Source organism: Corvus kubaryi, unplaced genomic scaffold, assembly GCF_017639235.1.
Source record: "Corvus kubaryi isolate FWS band 111438036 unplaced genomic scaffold, C.kubaryi_AGA036_p1.0 37322, whole genome shotgun sequence".
In the NCBI taxonomy this organism is placed as follows: Eukaryota; Metazoa; Chordata; class Aves; order Passeriformes; family Corvidae; genus Corvus; species Corvus kubaryi.
Window position 1 is genome coordinate 6,676,169 of NW_024581101.1, and position 18,849 is coordinate 6,695,017.

The 18,849-nt window shown below is 46.2% G+C and overlaps 1 protein-coding gene across 5 annotated transcripts in view; it reads left to right on the plus strand.

The window, feature by feature from the left end:
- Positions 1-18,849, plus strand: part of MCF2 (MCF.2 cell line derived transforming sequence) — a 43,537-nt gene that overhangs the window by 6,216 nt on the left and 18,472 nt on the right. For 4 of the 5 annotated variants that reach the window (XM_042029321.1, XM_042029323.1, XM_042029322.1 and 1 more), the window contains exons 3-13: positions 524-614; positions 6,172-6,291; positions 7,595-7,711; positions 8,427-8,576; positions 11,371-11,495; positions 11,959-12,073; positions 12,434-12,553; positions 13,677-13,868; positions 15,152-15,343; positions 15,487-15,658; positions 18,342-18,430. In XM_042029321.1, coding sequence (XP_041885255.1) covers positions 524-614; positions 6,172-6,291; positions 7,595-7,711; positions 8,427-8,576; positions 11,371-11,495; positions 11,959-12,073; positions 12,434-12,553; positions 13,677-13,868; positions 15,152-15,343; positions 15,487-15,658; positions 18,342-18,430 — 1,483 coding nt within the window. Of the gene's footprint in view, positions 1-523; positions 615-2,606; positions 2,811-6,171; positions 6,292-7,594; positions 7,712-8,426; positions 8,577-11,370; positions 11,496-11,958; positions 12,074-12,433; positions 12,554-13,676; positions 13,869-15,151; positions 15,344-15,486; positions 15,659-18,341; positions 18,431-18,849 lie in introns of those variants that run through there. The other variant, XM_042029326.1, reaches the window with a different exon arrangement.

An 18,849-nucleotide genomic window follows, 5' to 3' on the forward strand; every position in this document is an offset into this window, starting at 1 on the left:
AATCAGGGAATGGCTTGGGTTGGCAGGAATCTTAGAGATCATCTAGTCCAACCCCCCAGCCAGAGCAGCTTCACCTGGAGCAGGTTGCGCTGGAATATCTGGAGATATTAAAAGCCCCAGGTAGCTTTTTAAAATACCCAGAGAAGGAGATTTCACAATCTCTCCTTGCAGCCTGTTCCAATGTGCTCTCACCATCAGGAGAAAGACATTTTTCCTCATATTCAGATGGGATTCCCTGTGTTTCAGTTTGTGCCTGTTGCCCCTTGTCCTGTCCTAAGCACCACTGGAAAGAGTCTGGGTGCTCAGGAAAATTTTTTCAAAGGGAATTTCAGGATCGGTAAAAATACTAAAATGTGGTTTGCATTCTGTGTTCTTGGGTTTGGGTTTTTTTGGGAATTGAGTCACATTTCCTCAATACCAGAATGTGGTTTGCATTCGGTGTTCTTGGGTTTGGGTTTTTTTTGGGAACAGAGTCACTTTTCTCAAAACATTATCTGGTTATTGGTATTTTCTTATCTTGCAGTCAACATGAGTCTGACACTAAATTTATCCTAATCCTGGATAGAAGATTGGACACATGGACATCAGTCAAAACGACTCTCCAAAAAATAGCAGTAAGTTTTCTTTAATGTTAATTGCATTTAATGTACTAAGTCACCATGCCCACTCTGTGTCTCCTTCAGAAAGCACTGGGAACCAGGAGCAGTGATGCTCCTGCTTTCTCTCTAGGTAGTAGTTTGGTTTATGGCCCTGTAATTAATTTGAGTGCATAAATGGGCTGTTTGTGTACTAACTTGCTTGTTTGATCTATTTGCTGGGTTTTATACTCTTATGCAGTGGTTCAAATGCGTTTTGTGCCATGTTCTGTGCTTTGGGTGGGTGGAAAATTTGGCTTCATGTATGTTCTTTCTAGACGCTGGTTATTAGTGAGACTGTGTTTTACCTAATTGTTGGTGACTAAAAATTTTAGGTTCTTTAAACAGGCTTCACAAGCATTTATATGTGGGCATGGGTGGAAAAATCTATTTTAAAAGTGTACGTATTCATTCCTGTGTTTTAAATGATCTAGCACACGTTTATGTGCTACACATCGTTAGCACGTATCTGGTCTGAACATAGCTCACAAGTGAGGTTTTGCAATTCTGCATTGCACTGTCTTGGAATCAGAGCTTGGATTTACAGTAGAGCATGCAGCTGTAGAAAAGTCATGTTTGGGGGTGCATGGGGAGGTAGGAGCTAAGAGACAAATCGTTTCCCAACCACACCGTGCCATGTGGGTAACTCAATGGAAATACTCTGAGTGTATTATTATTGTTTGTTTCTGCATATAATCGTTGAATGGTTAAAGACATTGGTCCGTCTGAGAAAGAATGAAGTCAAGGGTGTGTACTGAGACAGGAAACCTGGTTCTGATAAAGCTACGTCTTACAGTACTTTAAATTGTTAATACTGGTACAGCTGAACTTGGTGTTCAGTACCTGGCTTTGATGGCATTTTGCTGGTCAGCATCCTGCAGGCAGAAGAGAGGGTTCCCTTTTTGCAGTGTGAATGAGGTACCACTAAGAGTATTTTTGGTTCTGATTTTTCTGAATGTCACAGACTGAACTAGCAAGTGTGGTTACCATACCACTGGAGAAGAAGCAGCATTTAGAAAGTAGTTCTTTAAAGTGATCATCAAAATTCAGTTCTGCTGCCAGCGTTTGAACAGGTGCTAGTACCAAGAGCATCCTTTAAGGATGATGTACTTGCTTTGCATAGTCTGGAAGTTTCAAATGGGGAAAAATCCTGCCCTAATTTGTAGCTTCTACAGAAGTGTCATTCATTTTGTGCTTAATAAGAAAATGTAATGGTTTGAGCATACACCCTGTTTGTGTACCTGTATGTGCCATGTGTCCATGTGGGGAGGTGACTTTGCCTGCAGTATCAGGGCTGTCCATGCAAAGAATGGGGAGGTGCTCTGTGCAAAGAGGGATGAGAAGCAGGAAACCTGTGTCCACTAAATCTTAAGACTTGAGAATATTGCCTTAAAAACAGAATCTGGTCCTAAAGGGCTGTCTCTGTGTCCAGAAGGTGTAAGGACAAAAAATTAAATCTTGATTTCCTGTCAATCACACATCATAAGCCTTGGTGCAATAAAAAAACCCCATCTTTTTCTGATCTTTGTACAATTTTGGAGTAAAGGAGTGCCATGAAGCTGAATTTAAAATACAGAGCATGTCCTATTTTTTCCAGCATATGTATATGCAATTGCAGCTCTGCGGTTGTGCATCTGATCTTGAAAATTTTTCTATCACACTGTACAGATTTTTGTTTTAACTCTTTGTGTATGTCTCTAATTGCTTGGGCAAATCAGGCTAGCGCTGGCTTCGGGAAGCGATGCACTACTGCCGGGTTTTGGCCGGAGCATCTTTCCTTACTTTGTCCCCGAAACACTAAACAGCCCGAAAAGGCACCTTGGAGATAACGGCAGGGGGGAAGGGGAAGGGTGAAAGCTCCAAGCTGAGAGCCCAATCCTCGCAGGAAGGAGCGTCTGCAGGATGATTTTTGGCATTCCACCTTAAAAGCAAAGCCGGCGCTGGGGAGGAGAGCGGGGCTGCCAGCCGGGAGCCGGGTGCCGGCAGGGCTGCCTGCCTGCCCGAGCCGCTGCCTGCCCGGCCCTGCCAGCGGGGCAGCGCCCGCTGCCATCCGCAGCATCCCCATCCCATCCCAGCCCATCCCATCCCATCCCAGCCCGGCCCAGCCCGGCCCAGCTGCCGGCGGCGATGGCGGAGGCGGGCCCGCGGCGGGGCGGGCGGCCCGCCCGGGATGCGGTAAGGCTCCGGGCCCGCCGGGCTGCGGCTCACGGCGGCGGCGGGAGAGCGCCCGGAGCGGCGGGGTCGGGCTGCGCGGGGGCGTTCAGCGGCATCCTCCGTGCGGGAGCAGCCGGGCACCGCCGGGCACCGCCGGGGGCCGCCGGGGACCGCCGGGGACCGCCGGGCACCGCTGCCCCGCAGTGCTGCTCCCGGCGCCTCCAGCCGCAGGAGCGGCTCTGTCATTTCGCCTGCAGGAGAGGAAAGGAAGGGAAAGCCGCTGGCAGGGAGGGGGCCCTGCACAGATCTGTGCCCCAGTGATGCTGACAGCATCTTGGGGGGGTTAATTATGCAGCCGGCTGAAATAAAGGTAGCAGAGCGCTTGGGAGTTTCATTCTGGTTCTGGGGGAAGTTAAAGGCTCAAATTAGCGGTGGCTGGCATTTTATTGCATGACTTTTCCTTTAAGGGGCAGCAGAAAGTCATTAACTTCAGCACCTGTATAAGGACTCCTGGCCGCAGTCTGCAGTGCTCAGAAACAAACTTACTGGCAGATACTACTTTTTTTTTATTATTATTATGTTTATTGATTACCAACCTCATGGATGCCCCGGTGAACTGCAGGAAAGAATATTCTCTGAAAACTGAGTTCCTAAAATTGGGGGTAAAAAAATCACACTAAATGTGTCAGAATGAGATATTCAGTAAGGAGGCAGTAACTGTGATGCTTTCAGTGCTTGTCCTTGTGCTTTATTAGCCCAGTTCCTCTGTATTGATTAAATCAGGGCTCTCTGTGTGGTTATAGTTAAATGTGCATTTAAAAAGTTGCTGAACTGGCCTTAAGGTATCCATATCTGTGACCGCGGAAGGGGAGGGACGTTGTGAGCACGGGCCGTGGTCGGTGAGACAGTTAACAGTAGTGAAATGTTGCCAACTGCCTGATTTAGTGGAATTGTGCTGGTAGCTTTCTGCCTTCCCTGGTGCGCTGCAGAGGGCAAAGGCTTTAGAGGGTTCTTTAGGTGTTTTGTTACATAACCTCAGGTTTATCAAGTGCACAAGATTCTTTTTAGTCTTAAAAATGTTAAGATAAAGCATAAGGCAAGATTAAGGACCCTTTTGTCTTTGCTTTCGTTAATATATTGTGGGAGAGGTTTTTTTGCAGCAGTACCTTCAGCATCATTAGAGTTCAGTTTTCAGGAAGCTTATCTACACTTCAGCCCTGAGAAAAACTGAAATTGTAACAATGATTAAAAAAGATGCAGTCCCTACAGGAATGTTATGTTGAGGAATTATTGGCCTATGTAGGGTTTTTTCTAACATTTCATCCCTTCCCTTAAGTCTCTTAAGAGGGCACAGGACATGGCTTGGTTGGTGTCTGTCTTTCTGCAAGCTTATTTCTTGGCTTGTTCATTTTTTTCCATGCTTGGAATACATTAGGGATCATTTGCAAAGCTGCATTTCTTGTTTTGTAGCTACTCATAAGTGCTGACCTTGATCCTATAAGATCAGCTGAAAAATCCCCAAACGCTTTCTAAACTGAATGAAAATCAAATCACCTGCCCTGGAAGCTCAGCTATTTTGAGGTGAAATATCAAGGAGCACAAAGGGTGCAGCTGTGTGTGTATGGCCATAAGGTTGTCCCTGTGGCAGAAGGATGTGAGCGCTGTGGTCTCTTCTTGTGTGTTGTGTGGAACATGTTGGGCATCCTGAAAGCAGGTGTGTCCAAGGGCCTCTCTGCTCTCAGACAGGCATTTCACACATTGTCACTGTGCAGTGCAGTTTTGGCAGGCAGCTCTGCTTGCCTCCTGGTTGCTGGTCCCTCTTCCTGGAGCTGTGGGTTTCCTGCCCAAGGGCTTGTAGGAGAAGACATTCAAAGTCTACACGTGGGGGAATATGGTTTGGAGACCTGGACTCTTCCTCCAGGGAATTTGCTCTGCGCTCAAAGGGTGCCTGTTAAAAAGGACTTGAAGGAGTAAGAGAGGCCAAAGCTCGAAATGCCAAACAGGGTTAAAGGGGACAGGGGATGAAGGGGAATAGTGATATCCGACCAAGGGAGGATGAATTTCTGGCTGGTTGTTCTCAAAGATATTCCTGATGCATTTTTCAGGAGAGGGTCAAGGTAGGAGCCTAAAGGTCACAGAGGAGGCACTGTGTGCTGCCCAGGTGCTGGAGCAGGAGCACAGCCCCCGGGGCCTGGAGCCAGCACCAATGTCTCTGTTGTTTAATGGTTTGCTGTTGTTTCCAATGCCAAATCTTTGTCCCTGGCACCGCTCTTTTTGGCTTCCAAAGGGTATGAATTTGTCATTTCATTCACAATCTTTTTTTTTTTTTCTGCTCCTACTTGAAATAACAGATCAATATATTGGATTTATGTGGCTTATATGATCCTAGAAGTCACTGTCCATTTCTAAGTGAAGTTGTGGGCAGTGGAAGCCACAACCTGCCCCTTTCTACCCAAGAAAACAGAGCAAATGAGTGACAGTGCAGTTCACAGATGTCGGATCCCAAGTGTAAATCAAGCCTGTTTTAAACAACACTAATGCATGTTTGTGGGAGTGATCTTTGTTTTGAAGGCACAGATGAAGTGCCCTGCAGTGCAAAGTACGTAAACATGTTCATTACCCTCACCCGTGGTATAGATGTTATTGTCATGTTTCACAGGGGAGGATATTATAAGGAGGAATATATGGAGAAATGTAACCTGGCCTGGCAGGATCTCAGAGTAAATCATGTCTTAATTAACCCAAGTCTTTGCATCATGCGCTTATCCATAATTTAATGATGCAACTCCTACTTTCTTAAAAATTCTTTTTCATTCTCAAGCACCCTTTTCACAGATCTATTTAAAAATGCACCTGCCAACCATATGCTTGAGAAAAGGCTCCAGCAGTGTAGACAGGAAATTCCAAATTCTTGCCACAAATTAAATGTTGCCTGGTAATTACCAAGGACAAGACGAGTGTGCTTGATGAAGTTATGGGATGATTAGCAAGTTTGGCAATATATTTTGCTTCCTCAATCTGTCATTCCTCTCAGCGTTCCAGCCCTCTGTTCCCTGCTAAGTCGTAATTTCACTCCCAAGTTATAATGATCAACAGTATATGTATTATTAAAGTTTATAATAAGTGTGCCTGTAAGGTGCATGGCTGAACTCCTGCCTGCTCCAAAGGGAAGTGGGGCTGGACAACCCTGCTGCAGTTACATCCCATATCTCTAAACCACTCCCAGCGTCTCCCTCCTGTTTTAAAAATAAGAAAAGGCTGTCAGGAGCAATCAGAAAAAAACCCTTGAAATTGAATGATGCCCCCTCTTTTCAGTGCATTTGGAAGCTGTTGTTGGACCTGCCATGTGCCCAGGGTGGATGTTGTCTCTGTTTCCTTGCAGGCCTCCTTCCCGGGGAATCTGCACTTGGTGATGGTTCTGCGTCCCACGGGCTTTTTCCAGCGCACCTTCACTGACATTGGCTTTCGGTTCAGCCAGGAGGATTTTCTGCTCAAGTTACCGGTACGAGGGTGCAGAGCTGTCTGCGTGGTCGGAGGCTGCCCGTGCACCTCGGCTCGGGGGTGACACTGTCCCACTCTGCTGCTGCCCCAGGAGAAGCAGGACATGGATCCACTGGAGCACGTCCAGAGGAGGCTCAGAGGGCTCAGCCCCCCTGCTCTGGAGCCAGGCTGGGAGAGCTGGGGCTGCTCAGTCTGGAGAAGAGAGGGCTTCAGGGAGATCTCAGAGCCCTTCTAGTGTCTAAAGGGGCTCTAAGAGAGCTGGGGAGGGACTTGGGACAAGGGCCAGGTGGGACAGGACACAGGGAATGGCTTCCCACTAAAAATGGGTAGGTACAGATTGGATATTAGGAAGAAATTCCTCCCTGTGAGGGTGGTAAAGCCCTGGCACAGGGTGCCCAGAGCAGCTGTGGCTGCCCCTGGATCCCTGGAGTGTCCAGGGCCAGGTTGGACAGGGCTTGGAGCACCCTGGGATAGTGGAAGGTGTCCCTGCCCATAGGAGAGGGGCTGGAAATTTCATGATCCATAAGGTGCCTTCCTACCCAAACCATTCTATGTGAAGAGTAGCCAGGAATTTGTCTGAAAAGTCAAAAGACGTCCCGTGGAGCTTTTGCTATGAATTTCATCCATATTCATCTAAGACTCCATACCAACATCATGCTGGTATTTGTTCCTAAAATAGCAACTGAAATGAGTTTATATTCTCAATTCAAAATTTCCAGACTTTTAAAACCACCTTGATTATAGGACATAATGAGAAAAATTAAGAGAAGAAAAGTAAATTTATAGAATCTCAGGTTGATGCTATTACAAACATAGGAAACAAATTAATGCTTTTCTTTAGGAAATAGCATGATTTTCACAAACTTTACATTTTTCACTCTAAAATTGCTGTTCTTTGCACAATTTTGAACATTCTTGACAAATCCCATGGCAGATCAAGACACACGAAAAATCATGAGTATATATTTATGTGAAATTGGTCCGTGCTTCATAACCTATTAAAATGTATATGTTTTTTCCAGTTTATTGGTCATCCCTTACTTAAACCTGCATCACTTTGCTTTCAGCCCTGTTCAGCAGCATCTCACTGTGCTTTGCATTTAGGGAAGGCGGCACCTGGGAGGTGAGGGGTGGCTCAGGAATGGTCAGATACACCAGATAAAAGCTGCGTTAAGCCATAAGTGTAAGAAGAAAGCCCTGCTCCAGAACAATATGTAGAGCAAACTCAAGTTTTAGGTCCATAAAAGTTCCGTCTGCTGGGTGGGAATGGTGATCCCTGGCTGACAGCAGTGCCCTGTGTGCAGGTGGTTATGCTGAGCTCGGTGAGCGACCTGCTGACGTACATCGATGAGCAGCAGCTGACCCCGGAGCTCGGGGGCACCCTGGAGTACTGCCACAGCGAGTGGGTCATCTTCAGGACGGTGAGTGCGCCTGGGCACGGGCTCTCGGCCAGCTGGGGCTCACTGAGGAGGGTTTGCAGTCAGGCAGTGAGCAGTGGGTGGCTGAAAGTAGCCCCCAAAGCCACTGCACCTCCTGGATCAGGTGTGCAAAGGAGCCGAGGGGTGTTAGGCTTTGATGGGTTTGCAGGGGAACTGGATGATTGACTCCCTCAGGCTCCTTTTGAAACGGCTCCCGGAAGATGTGTCTTTATAAATCTTTATTAAAATTCCCTTAATGGGAGATACAAAATAGGCTTCTTTTTAATAATGGTCTCTTAATGTGATTAATATCAGAGCTGTGTTTGGGAACCAGGGCAGTGAGACTCCCTACTGCATACTGACCAAATGGAGAGAGTTCAGAAAATTTCCTTTTAGTTTTGTTTCTTCCCCTTTGCAAGAATTTTCCTTTAATGTTGCCAGGAATCAGGCATTTAATTCCCTGAGTTGTGCCTTGCCGTATGTTTTTATGCTTCCTGTACACTCTCAGTTTTCCCTGGGATGTTGTCTCCCAAATGAATGGCAGGTTGGATTGCCAGTGGGATATTCTCTCTGTCTGCCATGGCCATGCCACCCACCTCTCTCTGAGCAAGCTGGTGGGCTCCCCTTGCACACCTCAGCCCTGGCTCTTCGCGCGCTCTTAATGAGCTGTAGGAATATCGTGAATCCCGAGCTGATGGCAATCACTGTGTCCCACCAGGCCATAGAGAGCTTTGCACTAACTGTGAAGGAAATTGCCCAGATGTTGCAGTGCTTTGGCACGGAGCTGGCAGAGACGGAGCTGCCGGAGGACATGTACTCGATCGAGCGCATCCTGGCCCTGCGCACCGAGAGGTACTGCCAGCTCAAGGTACGGCTCAGCCGAGCTCCGAGGTGTGCACAGCCTGGTGGGGCTTCTGCTGGTTCATGGCCTGTTTGTTTGGTGCCCACTCCTCCTTCCCTGCCGTGCACGTGTACGTGGTGTCAGACAGCAGGACACAGCGTGCCTGTTTCTGTGCGTTCCCTGGGCGTTTGCCGTGCGCTGAGCAGCTCTCCCTGCCAGAGCCAGCAAACTGCCTGCGCTGCCAGCTCCCTCCTGCCTGCAGCAGCCGCTGTCTGCAGCCTGCTCCTCCCGTGGGCTTTGCACGTCTGGCTGCCAGGAGGGCCGTGGGAGGCTCTGTCACCTGTGTGTTCGTGATCCCCTCTGCCTCACTCCCTTGTCTGCAGAAAGCTGCATGCAAAGCTCAGCAGCAGGTCTGGAGGGGTGGTTTGTCCCCTGGTCCCTCTGCCTGGTGGATCTTCCCAGGGGGACTTAAGGGAACCGTGCTGGGGAGCGTCCAAGGTGAAGATTTCTATGTGAGCACACAGCACAGAGCATTCATGACGTGATCCCTGTCTTCATGTGAGCCTTCAGGTTTTGTCTTAAACAACATTTGTTTCTTGAGTATTTAAATTTTTTTTCAACTCTTTGTGATTGTAATTAATATTGTTACAGGAGTCAACAGAAGCTTTAGTGCAGCCAGCTGCTGCTTTATCAGGCTGTTGTCTTTGGTGCTCCTGCATCTTTGAGGGAGCAGCACAGGCCTGGCCCCAAACCCTGACTTCAGAAGCAGTCACTGTGTTAATAGTTGTTCCGTGCGGCTGAAGAATGAGCTCCTTTGCTTTGTGACAGGTTTCATTTACCTAAGTCAAAGAATTGTATCTATTTTAATTTATAATCATTTGTCATTGATGAGTTCCCAGAAAGCTGCCTCTAAGAAATACTGAGAATGTCATCCAAACTGTGCTGTGTGTAGGCATAAACGCGTGTGTGCATGTTTAGAAAGTATCATTATAGATACTGCCAGTGGGCCTCTATCTGCTCTTTGAAAATGAGGAGAGGGATATAAAATAGCAGCTACATCTATTGCAACATGACTCAGTGACTTCAGCTTCGTGCTCAGGACTGTGGCCACAGTGTAGGGGGCAAATATCAACTACACAGAGTGGTTCTGTGGATAAACCAGTCAGCAATGCCCACTTCTCTCTGTGGAGAAATTAAACACGTCACGTGCTTTCATTTGTGTAGAAAGCACAGCAGCACTCAGTACAAGCCATCTGTTGCTTTTAATTCCTCATCTATTAATTTCAAATATCAAAACCACTCATTGGCTTTTGACTGAAATGAGGTCTGTTGGCTTTTTTCTTTTGTTCCTCCTAAGACCATGAAACACAAAAGCAGATGAGAAACTGCACAGATTGTGGTGACAGCAAGACATGGGATCCTTGTCTCTCTCATGACAACCCCAAGATTGGTACAGTTGACTCCTGAATTCAGATAATTAGTCAATCAGAATAATTTATGTAGCTGTGATGCTGAACAGAAACTGGCTGCAAGCACAATGAAAAAATGACAGAAATTAATTAAACCGAGTAACTAAGAAATTAACCCCATTGATATACTGAACAGAAAAAGTCAAGTTAACACCCTTTTGACAGGCAGGCTGCTTTGCTGTGTGGATAATGAATGGCTTTGAATCAAAAGAGGAACATGGGTCTCTGGAGAGTGAGGTGTAAGAGGATGAAATAACAGCCACCCGCAGTCTAAAGCATGCTGCATAATTCCTCCCCCTTCTGAGTCTCCTGCATGTGGCAGTATCAAAAGGACATGGGGTTTTTGCCTTGTGGTTGTCTTGCAGGATGTTTTAGTGACAGGGATGCAAACTGGCAGTGGACACTGTGTGTGGCAGAGGGGAAGTTCTTGCAGCCATGTCCTGCTCCTGGGCTGCTGTCCTGAAGCTGATGTTATGTTGAGGTTGCTACGAGCTATCTGGGGCAGGCAGACATTTAAGCAAGTCTGGGCTTTCTGAATCTTCTCCCTGAGGAGGTTTTGGCGTTGTTTCTCTTGCAATAATAACCTGGCCATCTCCCAGGATGGGCTCTCACTCCTCCAGTACCTGGCTCTGCAGTGGAGCCATACACAGGTCATTCCTTCAGGGCCTCTTCCATCTCAGTTTATCAGCTACATGTGTTCTCTCCCTCCCTCTCATTTCTGTGTTCGGCCTCTTTTTCCTGAAAATAGTTGTCTAAATGCACCTGTTTGCTTTGGGGCTGAGCCCAGCCAGCACAAAGCACCTCAGCTGATGCTAATGAACCCACCAAGGGTTTAAATTTTCCCTAAGCAGGGGTTGTATTGGAGGTGTTGACTTTATATGTAGAGGTTGTAGTGAGTGGTGTTGTGTGGGCTCAGTCCTGGCTTTGTCCCCCCAGGGGATGCTCTTCTTACAGCCTCCTCTCCTGACTTTGATGGAGAAGCACAGCCTTCAAGCTGTGGAAAATCTTGCTCGAAGACATGAACTTGTGGACAGATGTCTCATTAGGAGATGACCACCTGCTCATCAGGAGAGAGCTGGGGCCGTGCTGGCCTCCTGCCTCTTGAATCATTTTGTGGCCTGATGTTTTCATGTGTGCTAGTTTCCACCCAGTGACCAGTCCATGGCTCAGCCTCATGCAGCTCCAGGGCTAACTCCATGTTAAGAGGACTAAAACATCTGCTGGGAGTCCTTTGGTCTGTTGGATATTGGTGCTTCATTTCACAGAGGGAAACTAAGGCAGGAGAAACACGAAATTACTTACCCTCACCTCACAATAAATAGCCTGAATCAGAAATGTTTTGTGTTATACAGGAAGATATTACAGCAGTCACAAAAGAGGGAAACTTGCTTTTGAGCAGTTTTGAAGAGCCTGACTCTGGGGAGTGCAGTCAGGACCAGCAGCAGGAGAGGCCTGGGGACTGGGAGACTGTGAATCGGTGAGTGCACTATGTCCCCAATTTCCCTGATTTTTCAATGGAAACACTCCAATGATTTAGGTGTAGATGTGTTGTTTAGGTCACCTATCAAATACAAAGATGTACTAGAATTTTGTTGCAGTCCATCAAATTGCTGGGCAACTTGTCTCATGATTTTGACTTGCTCTGATTTTTATCCCCACTGTTATGATGGGGCTGTGGAGCAGATGCAGGGTTCTGCCATGCCGGGCTCCCAGGTTTTACCCAGATAAGTGGAGATAGCAACAAATGCTTCACACAGGTGCTGTCACCTGCAGTGAGGGTTTCATTAAAACTCTCTCTGACTCATCTCGAGTCATGTCTGTTGACTTCTTCTGAGACCTTGGGTCCAGAAGACCTGTATAAGTGATCTCTAGCTCCTGTCCATCTCTGCTTGTCCTCTGTTTGCAAATTGTTCCAATCCTGTCCTTTGTCTGTGCCCAAGGTTACTTGGTCAGCTGCGTGAGATGGAGACTGCTTTTGACGGCTTCTGGGAAAAACACCAGTTAAAAATGGAACAATATTTACAACTCTGGAAGTTTGAGCAAAGTTTTCAAGAGGTAGGATCAGATACGCTTCCATTGGCAGAAGGGAGAGTTGGAGACCTAATGGAGAGAAGTTTTTATGCTTTTTATTTTGAGAGCGTTTAATTTACGCTGCTGTTCCTTGACTGTGGCAGAGCTAGCTAGCCTGGGGAGAGCTCTGTGCTTCCTCATTCAGAGCTAATTGAGGTATCACTGCCCTGCAGCCACGTGGATTTTGCTGATGGACGCATCTTTGAATTTAGAAATTAGTTCTTGGACGCTAGTTGTATTATTGGATTTAGCAATCTTAGCTCAAGTGTGATTAATTTTGGTCTCAGAATGATTTCCTGGCTGTGCTTTGTATCCTTTTGCAGCAGTCGTCTTCTTTGTGTCTAGGTCAAGAATGCCATTGAATTTTTAATGGGTCAGCAAGTGGAGCTGCCCGACACTGGCGACAGTGTCCCCCAAGTGAAACAGAGGCTCAAGGACTTGGATCATTTCGATGGTATGGCTCAGGTGAGATAATACATAGAAAGAGCACTAATGAAACACTAACAAGCCACATTCTGTATTTGTGGTAGGAGGTGCTTTGTGCAATTACCTGGTTCTGGTGTAATTTGTTGATAAGTGCTGCACGAAAGGATCGATTTCATGTCTCTGCTCTGCGCAGCAGCACTGTGATCATTCTGAAAGCCAGGGTATTTAATTATCATAGTTAAAATAAATTGCTGAGCCACCGTGAAAATCCGGAACAGATAAATGTCTGAACATGGAGGAGGCGTGGGATTTAATGAGCTGGAAGAAGAATTATTTATATTTTAAGTGCTTTAGCTGTGCTAATAGGCAGAAACTTGTTACCAGGCACATGGAGTTGCAAAAAAAAGTTGTATCCTGACGTGCCTGTGATTTGAACATAACATATGGGTGAAGACTAAGAGATGTAGGGGAAAGAAGAGTGAAGAGAGATGATTCACAGGAGCCCAACTGAGGATGTGACCTTTGCAAAGGGATGTGCTGGGCACATGGGCCAGGGTCAGCAGAGAAATCCTGGGGGATCTGGACACAGAAGATAAGAATTCTAGAGAAAGGTCTGAGGCTGCCTGGCCATTTGGAAGAAATGTTTAGGGAAAGAGGGAGGAGGATCAAAAGGCCAGGCAGGCAGGGTGCAGCAGGAAAGCCATCCCAGTGTGGAAAGCCAGCCTTGGAGAAACCATTGCACTGACTAAGGTGTGCAGAAAAGATAGTGTGTTCTTGGCATCAGGATAAACCTTAACTACCCCAGTTGCCTTTGGTGCTTGGGAGCATAGTGGGCCTAAACTGGACATCAGCTGCAGTGTATTCAGGGTGCAGTTCCTGGAGAGGGCAGTGATGCATTGCCAGCAGGCACTCACAGCGTTGCTGCTGTGGTGAAATATTGTTTTCTTCTTCATCCTCTTTATGGGTAGCAAAAGTTTTTCTTCCCAGATGGTGGGTACCATTTTATCCTGCATTAAGGCACCCATTCTGGCTACTCCTAATGGTATGGTCATCTCCATGTGTGCCTGAAATCTGGTAAGATGAGAAAGTGCATGTTGGTTTATGTGGATGTGTTGGCACTATTTCTGTAAGTGTGCAATGCATTCTCTCCCTCTCCCTGAAGGATCTGATAGGGAAGGCTCAGGTGGTGATACTGCACGGACACCAGCTCGCAGCAAACCATCACTACGCCCTCAACCTGATCTGCCAGCAGTGCAACGAGCTGCGGCACCATTCCGACCTCCTGTCTGATGAGATTAAACGGAAGCAGATGCGCCTGCAGAAGACCTTGGACCTTCATACCCGCCTTCAGCAGGTAGAGTTCAGAGACACAGTGCTCTGAGGAGACAGTTATCTTCTCCATGGGGTTAGCCTCTCCACTTCTTAGCTGGAAGCATCTGAAATTTGCAGCTTTTCTTCAGCAGTTAATGGTAGGAAGGTGTTCCCCAGGTGCTGGAGGAGTCCCACACCCCTCACTTAGCTGAGGAAGTCAGCAAACAGATACCTGCTGGTGCTGTGAGGTCAGCAGAAAAGATGTGGGCATCTCAAAGGGCAATTCAGAACACCAAGTTCAGCTGCTGCTCTTGGTCATGCTTTCATGCTACATCCATGTATTAATTGACTTTGGAGGTTTTCATGCCCAGTGTGACAGAGGTAATGCTTTCACACAAACTCCAGCTCTTTTTTCTGAGTGATTTATTAAGAGTGAACATAGCTGAGTGTAAAATAAGGTGACAGATTGGTAGATAGGCACAGCTGCTGTATGCTAGCATGGAAGTGGAGTCATGTGGCTCCAACGCTCTTTGATATCTTAATCAGCATCAAATATTCATTTAGGGAAATTCACGCTAATTAGGCCAGAAGGCACACGGCTGTAATACGCTTGAGGCCAATTGAGAGGAACAGGGAAGTTTGACCCTGTTCCATTTCCCTGTTTTGGGGAGCTCGTTTTTTCTCTGTGCACTCCACTTCAGCATTGTGCTGCTCTGTGGGGACAGACGGTTCCTTGGCAGCCTCTCAGCTGCAGGACAGGGGCTTCTCCTGGGCTCTTTGCAGTCCTGGTTGGTGCCCAGGGTCTAGCCTGGGGCTGTGCTGGAGCACAGCATGGTCCTGCTCTCCATGTCTCCCTTCCTGTTCAAAGCACTGGAGATTCTCTGTTGTTCTTGGCTGGAGCATCTTCTCACCCCTGTGCACACCACAGTGTGTGAGTGCCAATGAGCCCCAGTTCAGGTCTGCACTGAGCCTCAAGAAACCTGCCAGTCTCACTGTAAGCTCCATAGGGCCCACTTCAGCTTTCCCATCTGGAGAAATAAACATCTGCTTATCCCTTGGGTCAACTCTGCACTAGTACTTCCACGTCACGTATGCCACTAATTTTAGCCAGGTACCGGTAGGAACAGCTTGGCTGGATATGTTGAGGACTGCAGTCACCTTACAGAAAAAATGTGGCCTTTCTGCTTTCTGATCAAAACACAGTAAGTGCTGAGGTCTTTGGGAGTGCTGTTTAGCTCCATACAGATCCAATAAGTGATGTTCCTCGTGAGAACCTTGATGCAGTGGAGGTAGCACTGAGGGTCTCGCTGCCTGTGCTGTCCCCAGGCTCTGCAGTGCTGCGATGAAGGTGCCTACCTGCTCGCCAACCAGCAAATGGATAAGTGCCAGTCTAAAGAAGGCGCTCAGAAAGCACTCCAGGACATAGAAAGCTTTCTTGAAAGCTCTTCAGCCTACTTAAACTATGATCCCCAAGCCCTACACTATGATTTTGAATCAGTCTTAACATCTGAGTTGAAGGTAAGCAACGCCTCCAGTTCCTTATTACCCAAGTGAAAAGCAAGGTTGGACCGTGTGGCGGTGCTGTCACCTTTGTAGTCCTCTGCTTTGGGTCAAAGTGCAAGTTAGTGGTGATGATGTGAGTCTTTGTTCACTCTCTGCAGTGCCAGATCCAGTCAGTGCAGGTCAAGCTGGAAAATGTTCGCAGCATGTTTGAGAACCGGCAGTCCTGCTTCAAGAAGCTCTTGGACAAACACGTGCGGCCCGTCCAGTTAGTAGCTCCTCGGCCCGAAAATCCACCGAGATCAAAATCACCCTTGTTCTCTCCTAAACATGGTAAAATATTGTGGAATTGTGGTATTTTCAGCTGATAATTTTGCTTTGAGGCAGGAAGAGTAAGGCTTAGGATGATTCTGAGAAACTACCTAACCCTTGCTGGCAGATACAGTTATTGGATAGTGTTAATTATTTATCAGGTTATTTATTATCTTTCCAATTTTTGTGTGAATCTTCCCATACCTGTGTGAAACATGAAGCTGGTTGCTTGTTACTGATTTCCACTTCATACTCAGTGAAAAAAGAGCTGTAAGTAGTGCACACCTCCAGTTCTGCTTTCCTGGCATCCTGCTGGGCTGGAAACTGGTGAATTAATATCACAGGGTAAAAAAGGGAAAGGTTTATAAATTTATTATCTTGCCTATTCTCTGTGGCTGTCTTGAGCTGGAACTGACATAAAGTTAGACTGATGTTTGCAAAGGAGCTTGGAGAAATGAGGAGCTCAAATCTCATGAACAGAAATGAGCTGGATGCTTGACTCCTTTTGATTCCTTCAGGGTGTCCTCCTGAAATCCCAATTGTGGAATAATTAATGCCCGTAAAGGTACAAATTCTCATTGAACTGAGGTCACTGAATGTTTTGCCCTAGTTTTGGTAATGGGATGTGGCACCATGTTAGCTTTAAATGATAACATTAAAACTTTCATCCTTGGCAGCCCTGAGTGTATCAGGCAGAATTAAAAGAGATTTCAAAGTAGTGTCCATGTATTTTCAACCAGGGACTTGCTAAATTGTGTCAGAATATTAAATTCAGCGATCTGACTACATAAAAGCAATTAAACATTTGTGTTTTAACACTAGGTTTTTATGATGAATTAGCAAATATTGGTTATGGTGGGTTGTAGCAGGTGTCACACAGCAGCAAAAGCAGCTTCAGTTCAGGGAATGAGAAATGTAAGTAGCCAGGGGTGGGAATGAAGTTAGATGGAATGAAGGAAATGAAGCTACTCAAGATGCAGGCCAGTGCAGCAAATAAATCCCAGGTTTCCTCTTCCCAGGCTGATGCCATCCTCTCTAAAGCACATTACCTTCTGAAGCCCTTTCCTCAATCAGTAAAAAAGCTCTGAGTCTTTAAACTAGAGCATTTCTCATTTTACCTAGCACAGCTTTTCCAGCTTTCTAGAAAGAGGAAAGGGTTAAAGACAAATTATTGACTTAAAGAGTAGGGTAAATGCGTGGCCACTTCTGTGGGATGTCGTGAGATCATTGTCACTCAGCTGGGCTTATTTCATGCTTTTCTGGGATGCAAGTTTTTCTAGCAGAGGCACTCGGTCACCTGCAAAGCACAGGTATCCTCCATTAATCCCCTTCCTGAAAGCAATGATCAAGTGAGGGAAAGACAAAAGGGTCCTCTTTGGATAGATCATGACAAGAGAGCTTTTTAATAAGGCCTGTTTGATACCAAACATCAAACCACTGCAGGCCTGCTGGTGTGATGTGCAGTGTCAAAGACACATGCTGAGCTCTGCTGGGAGTGCTTTGAGATGGATGGGTTTTATGGTGTGGATTGAAACCAAACCAACTCTGAGCACATCACTTTCGTCCTCTATTCTTTTCTTTCTTATATTTCTATGCCCCTTTCCCCCCCTTCTTTCTCTGTCTGAGGACAGATGCTTCCTCTTTTATCTTTGCCCTGGATTTGAAGCCTGTCTGAGAAATGCGGTTCTAATTTTTAAACCTTTTTTTTGGAGGAGCTGGGGAAAGAGCTCCCTGAGCCCTAAAGTGTAGTGAGATGTGCAGAAGTGGCACTGCAGGCTGTGGCAGAGCCAAGTGCTGGAGTAGAGTCACTCTTGCAACAGAAGCTGGTGCCCATCTCCCAGCCAGCTTCATATCCGTGTTCCCTTCGTCCCCGTGGCAGTCTCTGAGCAGGACCACTGGCAAGTCCTCAGCTCTTCCGAGTGTTCCCATGTGTGATGGGTCACACCCCATGCACACCTCTGCTCTGTGTCCAGCATCCAGAGCTCTCTGTTTATACCCCAAGGTCCAAGGCCTGGGTGTGATAAGGTGGAACAGCTGGATCTCACAGCTGCCCCAGCTGAAGATGGGCTGACTGCTCTCCACACCACTTTGCCCTCAGAGCATCTTCGTGGCCTCCTCTGGACTCTCTCCAGCATGTCCATGTTCTTCTTATGAAGTATTTGAATGATGTCATATAACTCCTTGGAGAGACCGATGCTTTATTTTTAAGCTTCCAGTTTACCTCTGTGGCTTAATTACAACTTGTAATAGTTTACTGACAATATCAATACATGTGTGCAAGATGGAGAAACAGTTCATTGCAGCTGAGCATCTTGCCCTGCATTCATAAAAGGACTTTAAAACAGTGTCCTAGTAGGGGATGTTCTTTTCTGTAGTTTATTTGCTTTTATTGTTTTTGCTGTTACCATATGCTCAGGCTGCAGAGACTTTTGTTAGCTTTTGATTACTGTGTTCCCTTAGTGGGCATTTTGTTTTTTCTAAATATTTTTACTTTACGACCTTTATGACCGTGTGACATGCTATGTGGCATTAGGATTGTTTGGGATAAATACCCTTTATTTGGACAGTTTGCTATTAGTATTAGCTGACTAATTATTTAATCTTAAAGTGTGTCCCATTTTTCCTTCTGACTTACTAGTTTCTGTCAAAAGAATCTCCTTCGCTATAGATGTACATTATGTAATTCTGCTTTTTTCTACCCAAGGTGTGGATTTTAATTCCAGTTTGAAATTTTCATTTGATCTCTCTCTCCCTGGGAAGAAAACTTCAAGAAAAACTCCAAGTTCTCGCAAGGTAAAAATTATTCACGAAATCTGAGTGAGTTTTATACGCTGAAAAACTGAAACTGCTCTAAAGATTGATTGTACTTTGGATTTGATCTCTTTATTTTCTTTTCTTTTTTTCTTTAAAAAAAATCAAGCAAACCCAAACCCTCTTACATCCATACGCTTTAGTTGGATTAGTCCAGCACCTGAGCTCTATCTTGGATTGATTTTCCAATATCCAGATACCTATTTCCTATGTGTTATTCCCTGAACTTATTTTTCACATGACAGAGGTGTGTGTTAGGAAATATCCCCATCCACAGATACTACCCCTGTGGAAGCTGTTCTCTGACCTCTGCACTAACGGATTATGTCACCAGTATTTTCCAATTTTATGTAGCAGAGTAATTTCTGGGAATACTTGGCTACCCACTACATGTTATTCCC